The sequence below is a fragment of the Garra rufa genome, chromosome 3 (genome assembly GCF_049309525.1).
Source record: "Garra rufa chromosome 3, GarRuf1.0, whole genome shotgun sequence".
In the NCBI taxonomy this organism is placed as follows: domain Eukaryota; kingdom Metazoa; phylum Chordata; class Actinopteri; order Cypriniformes; family Cyprinidae; genus Garra; species Garra rufa.
In genome coordinates, this window is record NC_133363.1 from 9,103,825 (window position 1) to 9,129,464 (window position 25,640).

The 25,640-nt window shown below is 33.3% G+C and overlaps 1 protein-coding gene across 1 annotated transcript; it reads left to right on the forward strand.

Moving 5' to 3' along the window:
* Positions 1–3,069: 3,069 nt before the first annotated feature.
* ctr9 (CTR9 homolog, Paf1/RNA polymerase II complex component) lies at positions 3,070–23,717 on the forward strand. The gene is made up of 23 exons (XM_073836838.1): positions 3,070–3,211; positions 3,822–3,920; positions 3,999–4,238; positions 5,451–5,568; positions 7,622–7,711; positions 8,236–8,492; positions 8,570–8,677; positions 9,218–9,454; positions 9,544–9,633; positions 9,720–9,848; positions 9,927–10,110; positions 10,194–10,282; positions 12,978–13,163; positions 14,225–14,312; positions 14,431–14,579; positions 14,665–14,781; positions 17,902–18,047; positions 18,136–18,207; positions 19,920–20,202; positions 20,295–20,449; positions 22,435–22,531; positions 22,619–22,731; positions 22,991–23,717. The coding sequence occupies exons 1-23, from the start codon at positions 3,167–3,169 to the stop codon at positions 23,394–23,396; spliced, it is 3,498 nt and encodes a 1,165-aa protein (XP_073692939.1). The 5' UTR covers positions 3,070–3,166; the 3' UTR covers positions 23,397–23,717.
* Positions 23,718–25,640: the final 1,923 nt, after the last annotated feature.

The following is a 25,640-nucleotide window of genomic DNA, read 5'->3' on the forward strand; positions in this document are numbered from 1 at the left end:
TATTATCAATGTTGGAAACAGTTGTGCTGCTTAATATTGTTTTTGGAAGCTGTGATACTTTTCTCAGGATTTTTCAATGAATAAGCTGTTAAAAATTTGAATTTCTGAATAAATTATAATAAAGTCTTTTGTAACAATATACACTATGGTTCAAAGTTTGGGGTCAGTAAATGTTTTCTTTCTTTCTTTGTTTTGAAAGAAATTAATACTTTTATTCAGCAAGTGTTAAATTGATAAAAAAGGGATAGTAAAGACTTCTATTTTGAATAAATGCTGTTCTTTTTAGCTTTTTATTCATCAACGAATCCTGAACAAAGTATCAGGATATATGCATCCTTGCATGATTTATTGCTAAGTAAAGGTAGCAAAATAACAGTAGTTTCTTTAAATTTGGATCCCAAACTTGACAGTGTGTAAGATGTGCAAGTCTGCATCCATAGTAGTGTTTAAAAAGAAAACCATACCTTTGCTAGAAGTGTCACATGCTTCAAATGTTATGTTCAGGAGTTCTTCCTCTGAAAAGCCATTGGTGTCAGCACAGTCACACTGAGTCCTGTTTTCTGATGTAAAATCTAAAGCAATGTAAAAACACAGGCACTGTAAGATGACTATAATTACAGCTAAAAATATACATGATAGTATTAAAAAACTAAAAAAGCATCAAATCACCTTCACTGCTCTCGAGCAGATGGCAGGGCTCCACTGAGTATGTTCCAGAGTCAGTGGAAAGGCTTGGGACGCTGCATCCACTACAGCCACGATTCTGTGATACAAGCCTGAAAGAGGGAAGATGGGGCCCAACTTCTTCCTCTAAAGAAGCCTGATGTCCAGTCAGCCTCTCTGAGGCCATAGCCACTGACAACCAGAGAAAGAAAACTCAGGAAACTGTGCATCTTAATCTCAATTTACATTTACTTACATTTTCCAGAACTACTGAAGGTTACCTAAAAAGATTTTATGACAACAAATGACACATTTGAAATAGAATGATGATTATGCATATATATGTAAAATTGCATACCTTTTTAGATGAATATAATCCTTTTAGAACAAGACTGGCATTTTAAAACAGCATGGATGGTCTGTGCACAATCATGCATGTAGTTCATTCTTAGTCATAGTTACACTGTTGTGTATGTGCAACATCCTTGTTGCGTGTAGATCTCAAGGCTTCTAACAACAGCTGATCTTTAGAGAGCCTATGCCTCTTTTCATCATAGACGCACACTGGCACACATCAAAACCAGATGACATGGCTACCTCCCCCCAAACGCCCTCCATTCACTGCCTGTGTGCTTCTAGCAGGACAGAACAATGCTGTAATGGACCATTTTAATTAACATTCGGCAGTTTTCCATATCAAATAACTCTAGGCCAGCACTCATCACTATTAGGACCACCCATTAATTGCTCTTGTCTATTTCACCAAACATATTTTATTCATTAAGAAAATTATTATTATTATAATTATTAAAGATATTGTATTATAATTTTAGCAGTATATAATTATACTATTTTGATTGTTCATTTATTATTAATATTGATAATAAAAAAATGAATAGTGTATCTATTTGATATTATAAATAAATAAAATATATTTTACTAACAACATTATTTATCTTTAAAATATTATATTAGAATTTTACATACATTAAATTATTAGCATATATCAATGTTTTATTATTATTATTATTATTAGTTTATACAACTGTATTCATTTAATATTGTACTATTATTATATAATTGTATTTGTTATTAATTATCATCACAACAACATCATTGATAATATAAATATGTATTTTTTAATTATAAGTAATATAATATTATAAATAATATATCATTATATTAGATTATTACACTACTTTTATTTCGCTGTATATTTAATTATGATTATTAATCTATTTTTACAATATGATTATAGTAGTAATGTACATTTACTACATTATAGTAGTAACAGTTTACGTTTGTTCTTTTTATTGTTATTATTATTTATTAATTTTAACATATAATATTATATCATAAATTTATATGTAAATATGTTTTTGTCGTATCATATATGTCATTGTTTAGTTGTTACTGTTATTGTTAATTTATTGTGCTATACTAGAGCTATACACTAACAGTCAAAAGTACATTTTCTTTATGTTTTTAAAGTGTCCAAGCCTTTATTTGATCCAAAGTACAGCAAAAACAGTAAAATATAGAAATATTTTATTTTCTATTTCTAAGTTTTCTATTTGAATATATTTAAAAATGTAATTTTCTCATTTGTTGCTTAAAAACATTTATTTTGATTATTATGTTGAAAAACAGCAGAGTATAATTTTTTCAGGCTTCTTCAATGAATAGAAGTTCCGAAGAACAGCATTTATCTGAAATAGAAATCTTTTATAACATTATATATGTCTTTATCATCAATTTAAAGCATCCCTGCTAAATAAAAGTATTAATTTTTAGCTTAAAAAAATTATACTGACTCCAAGCTTTTGAATGGTAGAGTGTATAATATTACAAAAGCTTTTTATTTCAGATAAATGCTGATCTTTGGATCTTTCTATTCATCAAAGAATCCTGAATGTACTCAACTGTTTTAAATATTGATAATAACAACAATAATAAAAATGTTTCTTGAAAAGCAAATCAGCTTATTAGAAGGATTTCTGAAGGATCATGTGACACTGAAGACTGGTTGGATCATTGGATCAATGATGCTAAAAATGTAGCTTTGATCACAGGAATAAATTACATTTTAAAATATATTTAAATAGCAAGCAGTAATTTTAAATAGTAAAATATTACAGCTTTTGTTGTATCTTGGATCAACTTTTATTAATATTTGTATTTTAAATTATTTGTCACGCCACATGGTAATTTAGTAATGACATTAGGTCATGAAAATATTAAAACAACAATAAGTTACCAGTTTTATTATTATTATTATTATTATTTAAAGAAAAGTCCATAGACGCGTGTATAATGCGTCACGAATTTTCGAGGACTTTTAATTTGAAGCGCTTGACCGCTAACCCGGAAGTGTAGTGTATTTTGTTGTTCAGGTTCAGTCGGTGAGTGTGTGGGGCTGCTGTTGCTGCCGCTGATCACCACTGGATACGAACAAGTACAAACCAAAAACTGCGATATTGGGGTTTTGGCTTGAGTCGCAACCATGTCTCGGGGATCCATTGAAATCCCTCTGCGGGACACAGATGAGGTTTGGACTTGTTTTATCTCAATGCGGTACTGAATAGAATTTGATTACAGCTCTGTGAATAGCTATCATCTGCTAACATGCTATCATTCACGCGCTTTTGATAAGTTGACATAAAATTAATAAACTAACAACAACAAATGACAGAAATTCCCTCGTGAGTCTTTTATAAACTACACATAAAATACACAGCGGAAAAGTAACGTGTTTCACATGACGGAAAATACTTCATCCAAGCATCTTTTAAGCCCTTTCTATTGAAGTTCGTGCCTATGTTATAATTATTTGTGAAATGCCATTTATTGAAAACCAAGCAAATTGTAAAAACAAGAATATAGCTAAACATGTCAGAAGTATATAGAAGAAAACAATTACAGAAAGTGTTGTGCGTATTAAACAGTAGTATAGTTCGTATTACGTAAGTTTACTTTTAGACATTGTTTCCAAATATTTAATGCAAAATTTTCAAAAATATAATTCATTTGACTTAATGAATATATGACAACGCTCTGTACTGTGTACCTTTTGATATTCCCATAACTTAAAGTGTCAGGGGCGTCATATTTTTGTGTTCTTGTCCTTGTTATTCATTAATTTGTTGTTTCTTCCTCAGGTTATTGAGCTTGACTTTGACCAGCTTCCAGAAGGAGATGAAGTCATCAGTATCCTCAAACAGGAACACACACAGCTGCACATATGGATTGCACTTGCTGTAAGTGACAAGCTTGTTTACCGTGACATTATTAGGATTTCTGGTGCACACAAATCTCATGACTATATTTCTTTTCAGTTGGAGTACTACAAACAGGGCAAGACAGAAGATTTTGTCAAGTTGCTGGAGGCGGCGCGCATTGATGGAAACCTCGATTACAGAGACCACGAGAAGGACCAGATGACCTGTTTGGACACACTAGCAGCTTATTATGTCCAGCAGGCGAGAAAAGAGAAGAACAAGGATACAAAGAAGGACCTCATCAACCAGTCCACTCTTCTGTACACCATGGCAGACAAGATCATCATGTATGATCAGGTAAATAAGGGTTACAGTATTTATCCACCTTTTTCTTCAACATGGAAGTAAGCCTATGGGTGAGACTTCTGGTTCATTATCCACTATACATGTGCATCTCATTAAAAAGGAAAAGTTTATTTATTTCAGTAATTCAACTCAAATTGTGAAACTTGTGTGTTAAATAAATTCAATGCACACAGACTGAAGTAGTTTAAGTCTATGGTTCTTCTAATTGTGATGATTTGGCTCACATTTAACAAAAACCCACCAATCTCAACAAATTGGAATATGGTGACATGCCAATCAGCAAATCAACTCAAAACACCTGCAACGGTTTCCTGAGCCTTCAAAATGGTCTCAGTTTGGTTCATTAAGTTACACAATCATGGGGAAGACTGCTGATCTGACAGTTGTCCAGAAGACAATCATTGACACCCTTCACAAGGAGGGTAAGCCACAAACATTTGTTGCCAAAGAAGCTGGCTGTTCACAGAGTGCTGCATCCAAGCATGTTAACAGAAAGTTGAGTGGAAGGAAAAAGTGTGAAAGAAAAAGATGCAAAACCAACTGAGAGAACTGCCTTGTTGAGCAAAATCGATTCAAGAATTTGGGTGACTGAGGCTGGAGTCAAGGTGTCAAGAGCTACTACAAACAGACGTGCCATGGCAGTAATTAAAGCAAAAGGAGCCCCTACCAAGTATTGAGTACATATACAGTAAATTAACATACTTTCCAGAAGGCCAACAATTCACCAAAAATGTTTTTTTATTGGTCTTACGAAGTATTCTAATTTGTTGAGAGTGAATTGGTGGGTTTTTGTTAAATGTGAGCCAAATCATCACAATTAAAAGAACCAAAGATCAACTACTTCAGTCTGTGTGCATTGAATTTATTTAATACACAAGTTTCACAATTTGAGTTGAATTACTGAAATAAATGAACTTTTCCACGACATTCTAATTTATTGAGATGCACCTGTACTACTGTTTGTACTACAAACCAGCGTGTTCACAATTTATAAGATATTACATTTACAGATTTGCAATATTAAGCAGCAAAACAAGCTGTTTTGTAAAGCTAAAAATAGCTGGACGTGGATGAGACCAAACCCATAAAATTTACCAATGGCCGTGCCCATTCTTACGGGAAGAAAACGTTACATAGTGGTTTCTGTTATGATTGTATTTTTCTTTTAGGTCTTTAGCCTTATGATATTTCTCGTTTTCACAGAACCATCTGCTGGGAAGAGCTTGCTTTTGTCTCCTGGAAGGAGATAAAATGGATCAGGCGGATGCTCAGTTTCAGTTTGTGCTTAACCAGTCAACAAACAACATCCCTGCACTCCTGGGTGAATATGTCACACGATCATTATATGCTTTAAAATGCAGTTTTTAAGTCAACTTAAAAATACATATTTGTCAGTTGGGTACGACAGCTTACTTTCACTTTGAATGAAGTAGATTTTTCTGTGCCCAATGGCAGATATTTGTTCTTGTTTTAATCAGAAACTCCCTTTATTGTGATCATTTTCTCATAAAACAAGACTTCTTATTTTATGTCATTGCTTCTCAAGTAAATGTATCTTGAATCTATATACATTTGCACTAGAAAATGAGAAAAGTCATCACATTTTGCAGTTTGATCAGAGGATACTGTAAAAGTTATAACATAAGTTGTAACATAATCTAGTGGTTGGCAGCAGAGGCATGCAAACCTTTAGTGTTTATATTTTGCAAAATAAATTAAAAATTGGAAGTTGTTGCAAACTTTGAAGTGTTGCTAATACAAGAATTGTACATTTATAGCTTAATGAGGTATTTTGTTCCAGGTTGTTCAGGTTTTCTCAAAAAGGGTTATTACAACGTCTTAAAGGGATAGTTCACCCAAAAATTAAAAAAATTCTGTCATTAACTACTCACCCTCATGTCATTCCAAACCCATAGGATATTTTTCAAATTAAGATATTTATGATAAAATCCGAGAGTGCAATAAATGTGTGTGATGCTGCTGACGTAGAAGCGTCGTAGTATGCCTGATAATGGTGGGGGACTCTCCCGGGAGAAAAGCAATTGTTGATTAAAGTCGTTTTTCTTTGGGCACAAAAAGTATTTTTGCAACTTCATAAAATAACGGTTGAATCACTAATGTTACATGGACTACCTTTTTTACTGCCTTACTACTTTTCTGGACCTTGACCGTGGTAGTACCCTTACTGTCTATGGTATCGAAGATGAACAAAGGTATTATGGGTTTGGAATGACATGAGGGTGAGTGAACTGTCCCTTTAAAGGTGCCATAGAATGGAAAACTGAATTTACCTTGGCATAGTTAAATAATAACAGTTCAGTACATGGACATGACATACCATGAGTCTCAAACACCATCGTTTCCTCCTTATATAAATCTAGTATTTGCAAAAGACCACCGAAAAATAGGTCAATTCCAACATAACACCGACCGTTACGAAACCGGGATCGTTAATAGTTACGCCTCCAACATTTGCATCGCCCAATCATCAGTAATGTCAGCACATCAGTTAAACAAGGCAAGCCTCTGAAGGGACACGGTTAGCTTAATGCTAGCGCTAGCCTGTTACATTGCAATACATAGGATTTCACTTACCACATAAACAGAGAGATGACTGCGCTGATGATGGTGAATGATGGAGAAATAACTGCCTGATGATGGCGATTGATTTACAGATCTTGAGAATCACTGACGAGCAGCTCAACTTGTGTGGTAAGAAGCACTCCCTCTGAATTATTACGTTAGACAGAGCTATCACAGTAATCAGACTAAAATGTCGGCGATTCAAAACGGCAGATTCAACAAACCGCATATTAAAAGCGGCTAGAGCTCCTAATTAAATATATATTTTTTATCTATGTGCAAGCTATTAAGATAAGAAGCTCTGTGAAACAGCCAATCAGAGCAGAGCTCATTAATATTCATGAAGCTTCCAAATAAGGGAAAAACAGAGCATTTCATTCTAGGGGCAAATCCTAGGGTTGTAAATGGACCTGTAAAACCGTTTCTGGAGATTTTTTTTGCCCTTTCCTATGCCATATACCTTCTATGTAGATATCAGAGAACAATTTAAAATATTCTCTCAATGCATTCTATGGCACCTTTAAATTGACCTGTACAGTGTTCCTTGGAATCCTTAAAAAAATGAAGTCTAAAAATGAATCAAAATTAATTAAATTTAAGGCCATTAAGGTTTTAAATGTTATAATAAAAGTCTTAATTATCATTTAAAGACATCTTAAATGGCGCCTTAAATTTTGAGACGGAAAAACTCCAATTGTGATATGAGTTTTTTGCACATTTATGGTAAGTGTTTGCTATTTATAGATCCTGTCTTCTTATGAATAATTATTTATGTTTATGTCCTTCAATAGGTAAGGCATGCATCTCCTTCAACAAAAAGGATTACAGAGGAGCTCTAGCCTACTACAAAAAAGCTCTTCGTACAAACCCTGGATGTCCAGGTGAGTCTGACACATTGCTCTTCCCTAAACCCTGACCACTTCCTAGGTAGCCATAGTAGACCAGTGTAGTCTAATAAATTTAACTCAAATCTTAACCAAATATACATCAGTTGAAAGATTTTAAAAATTCAATAATATATGTTGTAAAATATATTTAGGACCTTATGAAATCAGTTTGTTTTAAATTGTGTTTTCCATTTGAATTCTTCTGTATTCAATTTTAAATTCTCTGAAGATGAAGTTAGTTTGTGTTCATGTCCTTATATAGTAAGATGGCAGACGCAGAAAAAAAACAAGTATATTTGAGAACATTGCAATTTGATTAACTGTACAGTCCTACTTTTGATATATTTTGTGAAGTTCTGCATTATGCTGTAAATTCCATTTTTATGACTGAATTGTGTGATTCAGTCTGCAATTTCTGCATCATGAAATCATAGGCCCTTGTGTTTCAAACTGCTTGTTATTCGGTTAAACTTGACTGGTCAAGACTCACACTTTCTGTATAAATTGTCTTATTGCAGCTGAGGTGAGACTAGGCATGGGCCATTGCTTTGTCAAGCTAAACAAACTGGAGAAAGCTCGCTTGGCATTTGGCAGAGCTCTTGAGCTCAACTCCAAATGTGTGGGAGCTTTGGTGGGTTTGGCAGTGCTTGAGCTCAACAACAAAGAGGCTGACTCCATCAAGAACGGTGTGCAGCTGCTTTCCAGAGCCTACACCATTGACCCCAGTAACCCTATGGTGCTCAATCACCTCGCCAACCATTTCTTCTTCAAAAAGGTAAAGCTAGATCTCTCTTGTGATCTACAGTTTTGAAGTGGAGATCTTGTACTTTAAATGTGCTTTGTGTTTTTCAGGACTACAGCAAAGTGCAGCATCTGGCTCTTCATGCTTTTCACAACACAGAAGTGGAGGCTATGCAAGCAGAGAGCTGCTATCAGTTAGCTCGTTCCTTTCACGTCCAGGTAAGAAATAGTGATCAATCAGCATGATATTTCAAGTAATTATGTCAGTAACGTAGATAATTTGCCTGGGATAATAGCAAAATGTTCATAATTTTAGTATTTATTCATATTTCAACTTGATTTATTTTTGATTGGCTTTTTTTAAAATTATTTTAGGTTTTATTTTAAGTTTAAATAATTTTAGTACATCTTATTTATTTTTAATTTTATTAATTAAATTAAGTGTAATTTTTTTTGGGGGGGGGGAAATGTTTAATTTTTACATTTTAATTTAGTTTCAGTAATTGTTTCAGCAACATTGCACATTTTCATTAAAGCTTTGGGGTTTTATCTAAGTTTATATTTAACTATTTATTTACTATTTTTATTGGTTTTAGTGAACAATCACAACACTTACCTCAAAAGGGTGATTAAGAGATCTATATATATAATTTTTTTTTATTTTTTTTTTTTTATATAGTTGTATTTATAAGTTGTATTTTTGTAATATTTACCGGAATTCACCAATGCTGATAAACTTGCTCACGCCTTTGCTTTCAGGAGGACTATGACCAGGCCTTCCAGTACTACTATCAGGCCACTCAGTTTGCATCGTCTACTTTTGTACTGCCCTTCTTTGGCCTGGGCCAGATGTATGTATATCGTAGAGACAAAGAGAATGCTGCGCAGTGCTTTGAAAAGGTTCTGAAGGCTTATCCCAACAATTATGAAACCATGAAAATCCTTGGGTCACTTTACGCCACTTCAGATGACCAGGAGAAGAGAGACATTGCTAAAGTATGACACTATTATATATTAACTACATTTTTAAACACAAATTTATTTTTCTCAGAGATTGTAAGGCTGCTATTTCTTTTGACTCATAGGAACACCTGAAAAAAGTCACAGTACAATATTCAGATGACGTGGAAGCCTGGATTGAGCTTGCCCAAATTCTGGAGCAAACAGACATTCAGGTACTAGTGCTGTTTCTAAATATGCTTGTGTTTGGACTCATACGACATGTATCTCTCTAACAGTGAATCACCAATCTTTCCTGCAGGGTGCTCTTTCTGCATATGGCACTGCCACACGTATCCTCCAGGAGAAGGTCCAAGCTGATGTTCCTCCCGAGATCCTCAATAATTTGGGAGCTTTACATTTCAGATTGGGAAACCTTGGCGAGGCCAAGGTAAAGAGGGATTTTGAGCTCTTATTAAACAAATGTTGTTTCTCTGCTCACCAAAAACACGTCTCAATTTCTTTGTAGAAATACTTCCTGGCTTCTTTGGAGAGGGCAAAAGCTGAGGGCGAGCATGATGAGCACTACTACAACGCCATCTCCGTCACAACCTCCTACAACCTGGCCAGACTCTATGAAGCCATGTGCGAGTTTCACGAGGCTGAGAAACTCTACAAGAACATCTTGAGAGAGCATCCCAACTATGTGGACTGTATGCATCATCACAGTATTCATTTTTAGAGGCTTTTTTTTAGGAAATGGTCTGTTAATTTGGTTTATTTGAATCTGTAACAGGTTATTTGCGTCTTGGAGCGATGGCACGTGACAAGGGAAATTTCTATGAAGCTTCTGACTGGTTTAAAGAAGCTCTTCAGATCAATCAGGTAGGTAGTTCTAATGCAAAGGATGGTCACACTAAATGTTGATTTAATTTAGTTAATAGAAGTTAATTGATAAAGAAATTCTATTTTTGACAACACCCTCATTTTACAGCAATTTTACACAAGTGCCTAAAACATTCAACAGCACTGTAGCTTTGCAGGTTTCTTGAAGCGTCTTGGAGACATTGCCACAGTTCTTCTGGATTTAGTCTGTCTCAGTTTGTTCTGTTTCTTCATGTCATTCCAGACAGACTGGATAATGATGAGATCAGATCTCTGTATGAAGCACTGCTGTTGTCAGACTCTGTCAGACAAAAATCTTACTGGATTATTACAATTAATGACAAAATTAATTTTTGGAAATATAAACAGATTTTTCCTACTGACACTACAGCAAAAGATAGAAATAACTGACTTAAAACCATTTTCTAGCTGGTAAAAATACTAGTGTTCTAGTAATTTTGGCCACCACTGTATATTCTCATTCTTTTAGATCTGTATTAATCCAATTAGTGAAAAGGTTTGAAAAAAAAAGACAAAGAAATTGCAAGACTAAAAACTAAAGCTTTACTGGGGAACGGCAAAAGTTTTGGTCACAACATGATCACATTCAGTGCCTAATTGCAATACCAGGTGAGAGAGTCACCTTAAAACAAATAAAGATCATATGTTTGCGCATTTCACATGATGATCTAATAATAATCAGATGAATTAATTAATGCTGCCGTGTTTCCTTGGAATTCTGTATTGTTGAAGTTTGTTGAAATGAATAAACTAGTGTAGTATTCTCAGTTGATTAAATTTATTTTCATTCACTAGCAATTAAGTTTAATTTTGCTTAAAGTTTAATTATAATTACTTATTAAGGGGTCCTTAAAAAGTCTTAAATGGTACAAGGAAGTCTAAATTATGATTTCAAGATGTCTTAAATTTGGGGACAGAAAGACAAGAATTGCGATATAGCTTATTGTAATGATTAAACTTTAAAATCAGCCTAAAAATGGTTTAAAGGCTGAAATGTGAAGTTTATTATTTTATAAATCTTTTTTTTTTTTTTTTTGTAAACCTGTATCTGAACTGTAAATCAAGCTTTTTCATGCTTTTAGTTTAATCTTTTTGCTGTTTTTGTCATTTTTAGTCATTTTTATTTATGTATGACTGTTACCCTGGACCACAAAACCAGTCTTAAGTAGCATGGCTATATTTGTCGCAGTAGCCAAAAATACACTGTGTGGGTCAGAATTATAGATTTTTCTTTTATGCCAAAAATCATTCGGATATTAATTAAAGATCATGTTCCATGAAGATATTTTGTAAATTTCCTATCATAAATATATCAAAACTTAATTTTTGATTAGTTATATGCATTGCTAAGAACTTCATTTGGATAATTTTTAAAGGCCATTTTCTCAATATTTAGATTTTTTTTTGCACCAGGTTTCTTTAAGTAGTTGTATGTCGGCCAAATATTGTCCTAATCCAACAAACCATACATCATGGAAAGCTTACTTAGCTTTCATGTGATGTATAAATCTCCATTTTGAAAAATTGACACTTATGTCTTGCTTTGTGGTTCAGGGTCACATATAAGGTGCGTTCCGATCGACAGGGTCCCTACTCAGTGTTCACTGCTCCCTACTCCCTTAGCACGGTATATCCGTTGAAGTGGACTTCGCTGACAATAATCGCTCATTTGGAATGCCCTGGAACGTCATCAAAGCAAATCAACGGCAGGGTCACGCAGATTATGATTTAACATAAAGAAATATTGTAATTTATTTTACTTTCAAATTTAAATACATATAAACGTATGTATCTAAAAAAAATATATTCCAAATGTATATGTTTAGACCGTTAACAGATTAACAGATTGTAGTGGTCTTATCTCACGCACTTTTTTCCCCCACACACAGCCTATATTTAACTATCCTGTGGTAACATTAAATAAAACAAGACAGAGCTTCACCTCGCCAGTTTTACTTTCATTCATAAAATACAATACGCAAATGTAACATGAATCGCCATAACCATTCATAAACACGCTAATTTGCATAATAATAACAGCATTTATTGCTACCGCTCCATTGCAGAGCCTTTAAAAAACTCCAACGGCTCTGCTCCATCATTACTTCTAACTGGTGACGCGGTGCGCAATGACAGTTGGGTGATTTTCCCCGTCCACTTCCTGTGAAGTGAAGTACCGATGTTCCCTTATTCCCTATGCCGTGCCCTTCGATCGCAGTGCCCTTCGAACTGAACATGTTCGCTCCCTTCGGTTTGGAATCTCACTTAAGATGGCGGAATACCCTGTGAAGTCCACTTCGCAGTCCACTTACGGTCGAATGGAACGCACCTATAGCTTTTAATCAATTTCAGTTTTATCTGGCAGTTGTTTTTGTAAATCAAGTTGAACTAAAATGAGAAATGTTGCCAGCTGAAGTAAAAAAGGTTTTTCTATTTTATCTCAAGTAAAACATTTTTAAATGGTTTAAGTTTCAGTTTTAGTTAACTATAATAATCTTGCATTTGCACTTTTTCCCCCACCCTATATTTATGGGCCTTTTTGCAACCTTTGACCTATTTTGATTGTTTTGGCTAATGCATCGAGACTTCCTATATTTTTTTTTTTTTTTTTTTTTTTAGGTTTTTGGTTTTATTATTATTATTTTGATCTTTATTAATAAATTGTGTTTTACAGGACCACCCTGATGCCTGGTCTCTGATTGGTAACCTTCACTTGGCAAAACAAGAGTGGGGTCCCGGGCAGAAGAAGTTTGAACGCATCCTTAAGCAGCCGTCCACTCAGAACGACACCTACTCTATGTTGGCACTGGGCAACGTGTGGCTACAGACACTTCATCAGCCCACTAGAGACAGAGAAAAGGTGCCTTACATGATTCAGTTGACAAACCATCATGTGTTATTAGAATTAGTTGTATGTTTACTTTATTTGCATATATATATATATATATATATATATATTAGGGGTGGGCATAGATTATTTTTTTTAATCTAGATTAATCTAGATTAAAATGGCTAATTTGAATTCTGCTGAAGGCATTCAGAATATGTGTGCTACCCAAATAATAACTTAGAGTCTTTGAGAATGGATCATAAAGCTCATAAAGCTGTTCTATGATAATTTGTTGATGAAAATAAATTATGTTCAATTAGATGTACTTGTGTTTACTAACTAACTAACAATGAAATAATTTTTTCTCCCTATTAGATTGTGTTTTTTTTAACGTCAACACCTACCCAGCCCATTACATGTTACACCGTACTTTTATTTTGACAGGTTGCCGTGAAGTTTCTGTGTCATACAGTATGATATGATGCTAGTTTTCTCAAATGAAACGGTAAAAGTGACACTCACAGCAGTTTGGGAGATTGAGTTTATCTGTTCATGTGAGATGCAAATGCCAAAAATTAGCGGGAGCGTCACGTGTGTTTCAGTATGCGTGTAGTAAAAGCTCGTCTCCGCAATGCATACATACAGCTAGGCAAACGGAACATATCGGATTCATATTAAAACGGTCTTTTTGCATTTCAGTTTTCACATACACTAGTCCATATCGCGATTTGAATTAAGTGACTGACCAACATTTGATTTATGAATCCAAAAAACGACGAATTTACGTGGCATTTCGCTATAGTAGATTCGGTTTTTATGAATGGAGGACGACGCAATCCCGTCTGTGTTTTGGCGGAGGAGACTTAAACGCGCGACCATATTCTACAGTCTTCGGTATACATCCGCGTTAAACTATCAAGGTGAAAGTCATCATAGCTTGCGTAGTTTAGACCCAGCTCCCAACCCAAATTTGAGAATAGATTAACGGCGATATTTTTTTTATCGCGCGATAAGAGTTTCACGTTAACGCAGCACGTTAACGCTGATAACGGCCCACCACTAATATATATATATTTTTTTTTTTTTTGCAGGAAAAGCGTCACCAGGATCGAGCTTTGGCAATCTACAAACAAGTTCTGAGGAATGATTCCAAAAATCTATATGCTGCTAATGGCATAGGTGCTTTATCTATTTAATTAGTCTTGCAAATCTCGACCTGTGCCTAGCAGTGTAAACCAACATACTGGAGATTTAACAGTCTTTTTCATCATAAGCATCTTTTTTCTGTGTGACATAGGTGCTGTGTTGGCACATAAGGGTTATTTCCGAGAGGCACGGGATGTTTTTGCCCAGGTCCGAGAGGCAACAGCAGAGATCAGTGATGTCTGGTTGAATCTCGCACACATCTATGTGGAGCAGAAGCAGTACATCAGTGCTGTGCAGATGGTGAGAGAATAAACTGAAGGGAAGTCCACTGAAGAGGAGGGTTTTGTTCTGGATCTGTACTCAAGTTCTGTTTTTCTCTCTTCAGTATGAAAACTGCTTGAAGAAATTCTACAAATACCAGAACACGGAGGTGCTGCTGTATCTGGCCCGAGCGCTCTTCAAATGTGGCAAGCTGCAGGAGTGCAAACAGACTCTTCTGAGGGTGGGCAAATCTTTATGCAACTTGGTATTTTTTTTTCTTTACTGTAGGGTTTCCCAGACTTATGGAAGCACGTTTCCGCCACTGAATAAAAAATTAGGTTATTACAACTTTTTATCTCACAATTGACTTTTTTTCCCTCAGAATTGCATGAGACAAACTTGCAATTCTTACTTTTTTCTTAGAATTGTGAGTAATAAAGTCTAATTCTGAGGGGGAAAAAACAGACATGTTCTTAGACTTCCACGCAATTGCGTGTTATAAAGTCAGAATTATGAGTTTATATCATGCAATTTTGAGAAAAAGTCAGAATTGTGAGTTTGTCTTGCAGTTCTGACTTTATAAATCTCAATTGCGAGTTTGTTTCATGCAATTGTGAGAAAAAAGTTGAAAATTGAATTTGTATCTCTCAGTTCTGACTTTATAACTTGCAATTGCGATTTTACATCATGCAATTCTGAGGGGAAAAGTCAGAATTGTTAGTTTGTATCTCACAATTCTGACTTTATTTCTCAATATTACAAGATTTGTTTTCTAGCAATTCTGACTTTATAACCCACAATTGCGAGTTTATATCATGCAATTCTAAGAAAAAAGTCAGAATTGAGTTTGTATCTCACATTTCTGACTTTATTTTTTAATATTGCTAGTTCTTCTTGCAATTCTGACTTTATAACCCACAATTGCAAGTTTATATCATGCAGAATTGCAAGTTTATCTCACAATTCTGACTTTATTTCTTAATATTGCTAGTTTTTCTTGCAGTTCTGACTTTATAACCCATAATTGCGAGTTTGTATCATGCAATTCTTAGAAATTCAGAGAAAAAAGTCTGAATTGAATTCTCAGAATTGCAAGTTTGTCTTGCAATTCTAACTTTGTAACTCACAATTTTGAGTTTATATCATGAAATTATGAGAAAAGAATTCAGAATTGAGTTTGTATCTTGTAATTCTGACTTTATTTTTCAATATTGATAGCTTTTCTTGCGATTCTGACTTTATAACCCACAATTGCAAGTTTATATCATGCAGAATTGCAAGTTTATCTCACAATTCTGACTTTATTTCTTAATATTCCTAGTTTTTCTTGCAATTCTGACTTTATAACCCACAATTGCAAGTTTATATCATGCAGAATTGCAAGTTTATCTCACAATTCTGACTTTATTTCTTAATATTGCTAGTTTTTCTTGCAATTCTGACTTTATAACCCACAATTGCAAGTTTATATCATGCAGAATTGCAAGTTTATCTCACAATTCTGACTTTATTTCTTAATATTGCTAGTTTTTCTTGCAATTCTGACTTTATAACCCACAATTGCGAGTTTATATCATGCAATTCTAAGAAAAAAGTCAGAATTGAGTTTGTATCTCACATTTCTGACTTTATTTTTTAATATTGCTAGTTCTTCTTGCAATTCTGACTTTATAACCCACAATTGCAAGTTTATATCATGCAGAATTGCAAGTTTATCTCACAATTCTGACTTTATTTCTTAATATTGCTAGTTTTTCTTGCAATTCTGACTTTATAACCCATAATTGCGAGTTTGTATTATGCAATTCTTAGAAATTCAGAGAAAAAAAGTCTGAATTGAATTCTCAGAATTGCAAGTTTGTCTTGCAATTCTAAATTTTTATATCATGAAATTATGAGAAAAGAATTCAGAATTGAGTTTGTATCTTGTAATTCTGACTTTATTTTTCAATATTGATAGCTTTTCTTGCAATTCTGTCTTTATAACCCACCGAGTGAGTATTATGCAGTTCAAAAAAATTGTCTGAATTGAATTTGTATCTCTCAGTTCTGACTTTATAACTTGCAATTGTGAGTTTATATCATGCAATTCTTAGAAAAAAAGATTTGTTAGTTTATATCTCACAATTTGGACTTATTTCTCAGAATTGCAAGTTTGTCTTGCAATTCTAATTTTGTAACTCACAACTGCAAGTTTATATCATGGAATTCTGGGATAAAAGTCAGAATTGAGTTTGTATTTCGCAATTCTGACTTGATTTCTCAATATTGCCAGATTATCTTTAAGTTCTGACTTTATAACTCTCAATTGCAAGTTTATATCATGCAATTCTAAGAAAAAAAAAAATCAGAATTTCAAGTTTATATCTTACAATTCTGACTTTATAACTCGCAGATGTGAGAAAAAAAGTCGGAATTGTGAGATAAAAAGTCGCAATTACCTTTTTTATTTTTTATTCTGTGGTGGAAACGGCCTTCCATACAAACTGGGTTTTGTACGTTTATGGAAAAACTAGTAATTAAATCAAAATAACAACAATCAAAAAACACATTATATATAAATATTTCGTCATGTGACTATTACAATAGAGACACTATAATAGTTTTTATTAATATTATGAGGTAGTATTTCTTTTCTTTTCTGTTTACTTAAATGTTTGCTAAGGTGTAAGTAATTTTGTTTTATTTTTATTAGTTTTTTTTAAAATATGTATATAGTTTTTATACATTTGTATGTCAATTTTAGTACCATTTTAGTATCAAGCTTAGTGAAAACGAGATTTTGTTTGACATTTTATTTCAGTTTTAGTTAACTATAATAACTGCAGAGAACCAATTTATTAAATAAATAATTAATAAATTAATTAATAAATAAACAATTTATTTAATTTAACACAATACTTTAGTTATCTTGTAAAGTGGAATGTATAATACTGGAATATACAAATATTTTATGCTGTTTTTCATCAAATAAAAAAAAAAATAACATGAAGAATGCCCATATATTTATTTTTATGCAATATATATATATATATTGGTAACACTTTACAAAAAAAGTCCCAGTAGTTAATGCTTGTTAATGCATTAACAATGAGCAATACATTTATTATAGTATTTATGTTTAACTTGATGTTAATGAATAAAAATATAGCTGCTTATTGTTAGGTTCAGTAAGTAATATTGATACAACTTTAGATTTTAATACTGTATTAGTAAATATTGAATTTAACATTTAAGAATAATAAATGCTTCAGAAGTGTTTTTCATTGTTAGTTTATGTAACCAATGCAGTTAACAAATGGAGCCTTATTTTGAAAAGTTACTAAATATTGATTATTGCAATCGGTTTTTTGATTTTTAGGCTCGGCACGTAGCTCCCAGTGACACAGTGCTGCTGTTTAATGTGGCGCTGGTGCTGCAGAGGTTGGCCACGCTGGTGCTAAAGGATGAGAAGAGTAATCTGAAGGCTGTATTGAGTGCAGTGAAAGAGCTGGAGTTGGCTCACAGGTACGTGAACTCCATGACCTCCAGCCTATGACGCACCCCAGCCTGAAGCTTTCATATGCCTTTCATAACTTTGTTATTGTTGTCACAGGTACTTCAGCTATCTCAGTAAGGCTGGAGACAAAATGAGATTCGACCTAGCGCTGGCCGCAAGCGAAGCCAGGTAGGTTTGTTTTTCCAGATATGGGATATTTGTTCTGAAATTGAAGTTTCCTCTTACAGCATGTCCCAGTCAGATGTGATCTGACAGCTCCCATGAAAATGCAATCGAAATGCAGCCAATCGAAAAATATTTGATGCTTAATATACAGTTATCTGTATTTTATTTATATATAATGTTTCATTTTTAAATGGTCTGATGCTTTTTTTAGTAATATTTAAATTATCTAATATTTTATGAATTTAATATATTTACATTTTTTTAATGATCTAATAATTGTTCAATAAAATACAAAATGTTTTTTTCTTTATATTTAATATTTTATGAATTTAATAATTGTTTAATATATATATTAAAATAATTTTAAAATGATCTAATAATTGTTCAATAAAATACAAAATGTTTTTTTTTTCTTATTTTATAAAAAAAAATTTAATTTATTTTTATATATTTTATAAATGTTATAAATTACACATATCTTTAATTTGTATATATAGCTAAACTAAAAATCTATGTATACACATTGCTGCTCAAAAGTTTGGAATCAGTAAGATTTTTAATTTTTTTTTTTTAAAGAAGTTTCTTATGCTCATCAAGTATTCATTTGTTCAAATATACAGAAAAATTGTAAGATTGTGAAATATTATGATGGAAAACAGTGTTTATCTATATTAATATACATTAAAATTTAATTTATATCTGTAATTAAAGTTGAATTTTCAGAATCGTTACTCCAGTCTTCAGTGTCACATGATACTTTAAAAATCATTCTAATATAGTTTAATATAATTTATTATCTAATATAATTTATTATCAGTGCTGCTTAATTTTTTTTTTAGAACCTGTGATATTTTTTTTTAAGATTATTTGATCAATAAAAGGTTAAAAAGAACAGCATTTCTTTAAAATAGAAAGGTTTTCTAAAAATATACACTACAGTTCAGAAGTTTGTGGTCAGTAAATTTTTATTCTTTCTTTTTTTTTTTTTTTTTTTTTTTGGAAAGAAATTAATACTTTTATTCACCAAGGATGTTAAATTAATAAAAAGTGATAGCATAGATTTACATTGTTAGAAAATATTTATATTTTGAATATATGCTGTTTTTTTTTTTTTTTTTTTTTTACTTTTTATTCATCAAAGAATCTGGAAAAAAGTTAAATATTTGGATGCACAGCTGTTTCCAACATTGATAATTCTAATAATAAATCCATATATTAGAATGATTTCAGAAGGATCATGTGACACTTAAGACTGGAGTAACAGCTGTTGAAAATTCAACTTTGCATCACAGGAATAAATTATTTTTTAAAATATATTGAAATAAAAAAGATTATTTTAAATTGTAATAACATTTTGCAATATTACTGTTTTTTTTTTGTATTTTTAATTAAATAAATGCAGCCTTGATGAGCTTAAGACACTTCTTTAAAAAAAAAATTACAAGTCTTACTGATCTGTCAGTGTGTGTTTTATATATAATATACATAATATGATCAATTTTATTTATAACGTATATTGTTCTATAAATAATGTTTAATTTTTAAACATATTTTTTTAATTGTACTTATTCAATAAAATGCTAAATATAGATTTATTTTCTTTGTGTAAGCTACACACACATTTATTTAGTTATTTCTTTTTTGAAAGGCTATTAAATGACATAAAAAGGAATATAAATAATGACTTTGATCATTTTGAAATGTTTCTCCTTCAGGCAGTGCTCTGATTTGCTAAGCCAGGCTCAATACCATGTGGCTCGAGCTCGTAAGCAAGATGAGGAGGAGAAGGAGCACCGTGCCAAACAGGAGCAAGAGAGAGACCAACTGCGGCAGCAGATGATGAAAGAACAGGAGGAGAGGAAGAGCAAAGTGGCCGAGGAGCAGAAGAAGCTGCTTGAGCAGAGAGCCCAATATGTGGAGAAGACCAAGAACCTGCTCAACTTCTCAGAGGCAATGAAAGTATCAGCAAAGGACAAGAAGAAATCAAGCAGTGGACGGGTCAGTCCAAACACTTCAACACTCTTTTTCACACCCCAAACTTTTAATAACAGATTGTGTGTAATAAAATGTTCATGTAATTGTTTACTCAGCGCAAGAAAGGAGGAGACTTTGATGACTTTGTCAATGACGACTCTGATGAGGATCTGCCACTCAGAAAGAAGAAGAAGAAGAAATCTGGGAGTGGCAGTGAAGTTGAGGAAGAAGGGGAGGATGGAGAGAAGAAACCCCGTAAAAAGAGGAGGAGGTAAACAATAATGACAGTATATCCGCTCAATACATGAATGAGGTCATGTGGTCGAACACTGTGTTATTTTTTTATTATTTATATGTGACCCTGGACCACAAAACCAGTCATAAGGTTAAATTTGACAAAACTGAGATTTATACATCATATGAAAGCTCATAAGCTCATAAATAAGCTTTCTATTGATGTATGGTTTATTAGGATAGGACAATATTTGACTGAGATACATCTATTTGAAATCAGAAATCTGAGGATGCAAAAAAATCAAAAAGACTGAGAAAATCACCTTTAAAGTTGTCCAAATTAGGTTCTTAACAATGCATATTACAAATCAAAAATTACATTTTGATATGTTTACAGTAGGAATTTTACAAAAAATCTTCATGGAACATGAACTTTACTTAATTTCTTAATAATTTTTGGCATAAAAGAAAAATCTAAAATTTTGACCCATGCAATGTATTTTTGGCTATTGCTACAAATATACCCCAGCGACTTAAGACTGGTTTTGTGGTCCAGGGTCACATATGCTATTATAGTTTTTAGTAATACTACAACTAATAATTAATATTTTGGTATATGACTATTTAGGTTTAATTACTTATTATTATTATTATTATTAATATATTATAATATATTAATAATAACAATAATATATATATTTTTTTACTGTTTTTTAACCTAAATGAAAATTAGAAATGTTTTTTCTCATCTGATATTTATATTTAATTTCAGCTTTCAATTATTTTTATTATTGTTATTTTTGCGAACATCTTTTATTGATAGAAGGATGATGCAATTACATGTAAAATAAAAAAAAAACTAAGATAAAATTATAATATTATTATGTGAAATTTGTATTTTTGCTTATTTGTTTTTATTTGTTTATAATAAAATAATTCTAAATTATATTCATTTATTTATAAATAAGATATATTTATATATTATATATAATATATATTTTTTAACTAAATGAAAATGAGAAATGTTGCTTTGAAAACTAACTGAAAAAAAGCTTTTTCTCATCTAATATTTCTATTTTATTTTAGCTTTCAATTAAAAATATTGTAATAAGTGCAAAATATGAGCTAGTGTGAAACTTGTATTTTTGCTTTTTTTCCTTTTTGTTTTTATTTGCATCTAATGAGCTAATTATAAATTATTTATTTCATTAAAAATAAAATGTACGTACATTTTATATTTTTTGCAGTTAGTAATTTTTCAACAAAATGAAAATGACAAATGTTGCCTTGAAAACCAACTAAAAGTTTTTTTCTCATATAATATTTATATTTTATTTTAGCTTTCAATTAAAAATATTGTAATATTTTTCTATTTCTATTTTTGAGTTTCGAACATCTTTAGTTCAGAGAGCGGATGCAATTACATATAAATATATTAGATAAATGATTAATATAAATTATATTATTATATATTGCATTATATAATATGTTATAATTATGTAATTATTTTAAATTATTATTTATATTATAATACTTTTACAATGGAGTATTTTTGCTTATTTCTTTCCTTTTTTTTTTTGGCATCTAATGAAATAATGAATTTATATACATTTAATTATCATTAAAGTACATGTAAATTTTTATATATATATATATATAATTAATAAATGATTAAATTATAATATTATATATTGATATTATATAATATGTAATTATATAATTGTTTTAAATTATTATTTACATTATAATCATATTTTTTCCAGTACAGCATGGGCTCAATTGTTCTGTTAAAAGGTGCAAAATGTGAGCTAGTGTGGAACTTTTATTTTTGCTTATTTTTTCCTTTTTTTTTTGCATCTAATTAATTATGAATTATACAAATAGTAAAATAGTAAAAGTAAAATATATGTACATTATATATTCTAAATTATATAATATATATTTTTCTAAACACCTTATTGTAGTTCAAAACTGGTTTATTCTGTCCGTTTGAGTTTCTGTCTGTTTCCTTTGTTTCCTCAGACCAGCTAAAAGAGAAGATGAAGGTTCAGATGATGAGGAAGGAGGCTCAAGGCCTAAAAAGCAGCGCAAGCCCAGAGAACGCAAGAGGATCGAGAAGGTACAGATGCTCTGAGCACTTAACATGAAAGTTTTACCTGTAAGCACCTGTAGTTTTACCTCAAATTGCATTTCTCTTCTTTTTAAGGCCAAGCCAGAGCGCATGCCGCCGTCTCTTAAAGGGAAGATCAAGTCCAAGGCAATCATTTCATCCTCTGATTCCTCCTCCGACGAGGATGGCCTGAAAATAGCAGAAGACAGGTGAGAGACATCACTCGAGTTTCAAATTTCTGTCAGTTTGTAAATGCATTGGTGAACAATTCATTCATGGTTCTTTTTAAAAAGAAACAAACAATGACCTCACAGTCTTAAATTAAAATATAGCCCCATCCTATGTTGTTTTCTTTTACCATAATCCGTTACACTCGGATATACGCCACAATACGGAAAACAACATCTGCTCCTACTTCTGTTTCATTAAGAACTTATTTATTCCTAAAATTGCCTGTTTCATGCCCAGAAACCCCAAGGACAGCGGCTCTGGTTCAGACGACGACAACGAAAATGAAGGGCACAGGAAACGTATTGTTTCTGACAGCGATTCCAACGAGGAGCGTAACAGGTCGGGCAGTGAGGCCGGCAGCCCCCAGCGCTCTGGAAACTCAGATGAGGATGAGTCTGGCAGCGAACGCCCGGTGAAAAGACGAAGACCACAACAACAGTCCGACTCTGAGCAGTCAGACAACGAGAGCAAAAAGAGCCGCTCTGAAGGGTCTGACGATGAATCTCAGCGCGGATCTCCAGCCGCCGCTTCAGACCGAGGCTCAGAGAACGAAGGCTCTCCGCAGAGGTCCGATAACGAATCTGAGCCAGAGGCGTCCAACAATGAAGCCTCCAACAGAGGATCTGATGATGACAGTGACTAAATTTACTGACCGTTCGGTCTGTTGAGGAAAAAAGAAAAGCCTTTGTTCTTGTAATGTTCACATGATAGTAGATAGTTGTCTTTCTGGATGTTTCTCAGATTTTACACAATGTTTTTTTGTTTTATTTTTCAGAAATGAGAACGGTGTTTTCTGTTCAGTCTTTTGAGTAAGAAATGTTCAAAATCTCTTTAGAAGATGCTTTTTGTTGAGCATTACAGCAAATATTCTGTGCTCTGTAGTCTAAAGGGACAATCACATGCTGTGATTCAGAGATGGTGTACAATATGAAATACCTTTGAATAAAACGTATTTTGAAACTTTTGTAGTTTTTACTTAGTGGATGTGTTTTGAATATATACAGTCAAGCCCGAAATTATTCATACCCCTGGCAAATTCTGACTTAAAGTTACTTTTATTCAACGAGCAAGTTTTTTTTCGCTGGAAATGACACATGCTTCTCCCAAAAGATAATAAGACGATGTACAAAAGGCATCATTGTGGAAAAAATATTTCTCAGCTTTTATTTACATTTAAACAAAAAGTGTCATGTCCAAAATTATTCATACCCTTCTCAATAATCAATAGAAAAGCCTTTATTGGCTATTACAGCAATCAAACGCTTCCTATAATTGCTGACCAGCTTTTTGCATGTCTCCACTGGTATTTTCGCTCATTCATCTTTAGCGATGAGCTCCAGCTCTTTCAGGTTGGAGGGCCTCCTTGCCATCACCCTAATCTTTAGCTCCCTCCACAGATTCTCAATTGGATTTAAGTCAGGACTCTGGCTGGGCCACTGCAAAACGTTAATGTTACCATTTCTTCACCACTTTTGCTGTGTGTTTTCGTTGTCGAGCTGAAATGTCCACTGGTGCCCAAGGCCAAGTTTCTCTGCAGACTGCCTGATGTTGCTGTTGAGAATTTTGATGTATTGCTCCTTTTTCATGGTGCCGTTTACTGTGATTAGATTCCTTGGTCCACTGGCTGAAAAACACCCCCAAAACATTAGGTTCCCACCACCATGTTTGACAGTGGGGATGGTGTTCTTACGGTTGAAGGCTTCTCCTTTTTTACGCCAAAAGAAGGCTACATCGTTGTGGCTAAACAAATCAATTTTTGTTTCATCTGACCATAAGACAAGACCACAGAAAATTGTTCTCTCCTTATCCTGACTGACTGATTTGTCACTAGTTTTGTTTTGTTAGTGTCCTTCTCACAACTTGTTCCATGAGGTAGTATTTGCAACCCATTCAGGCTGCACAAGTAGTCCAGCTTCTCTAGGTTGGCACATTCATATGTGCTGTCACAAGGAGGTTTGTTGTGTCTCCCAGGACAGTTTCAAGAGCATAGGGAAGATACAAGGAGAGCTGGACAGGAACATAGATGGGCAACAACCCAGCAGCAGGACTAGAGGAACAACTGGCATGCATATTTCTGACCAAACTGTCAGAAACCGACACCATGAAGGTGGGACAGCTCGATTGGCACTCGCCAGAGAACACCAGAATTGGCTCGTCCGCCATTGGTGATATGTTCTCGTCACAAATGAAAACCGTTCACGCTGAGCTCATGTGACAGACGCAAAAGAGTCTGGAGATGCTGTGGGAAATAATATGCTACCTGCAACATCATCCTGCATGACTGTTTTGGCAGTGGGTCAGTGATGGTCTGGGTAGGAATATCCTTGGAGGGTTGCACAGACCTCCACGTGCTAGTCAGCTGAGTACTGGGTCTAAATCAGTGGTTCTCAACTCCAGTCCTTGAGGCCCACTGCTCTGCACATTTTGTATGTTTCTGAGTCTGACACACTCAGTTCAGTTCATGAATCTTTCTTCTAATGAGCCTGATGATCAAAATCAGGTGCCTTAAATGAGGAAGACATACAAAATGTGCAGAGCAGTGGGCCCCGAGGACTGGAGTTGAGAAACACTGGTCTAAATCCTCAGGTTCCAATGACAGTTCTCAGCCAGAGTATGTGGACAATCTCTGGATGACGAAGGCATTGATGTCATTGACTGGCCTTCACATTCCCCAGGCCTGAATCCAATTGAGAAACTCTGGGACGTTATGTATCGGTGCATTGAAGCTGCCAAGTAGCACCACAGACTGTCCAGGAGCTAACTGATACAGGTCTGGCAGGAGATCCCACAGGACATCATATTCCATTTCATCCGGAGCATGCCTAGATGTTGTTGGGAGTGTTCAAGCAGCCTGTAATTTAATTTCTTTGCTTTGGTTTTTGGTGTG

What these genes read in the sequence shown, in the direction of transcription:
- ctr9 (XM_073836838.1), top strand. Translation starts at nt 3,167, where the DNA reads ATGTCTCGGGGATCCATTGAAATCCCTCTGCGGGACACAGATGAG. An exon ending in AGATCATCATGTATGATCAG is followed by an intron (nt 4,239 to 5,450) that starts GTAAATAAGGGT and finishes TCGTTTTCACAG; the next exon opens with AACCATCTGCTGGGAAGAGC. An exon ending in ATATGCTGCTAATGGCATAG is followed by an intron (nt 14,313 to 14,430) that starts GTGCTTTATCTA and finishes TGTGTGACATAG; the next exon opens with GTGCTGTGTTGGCACATAAG.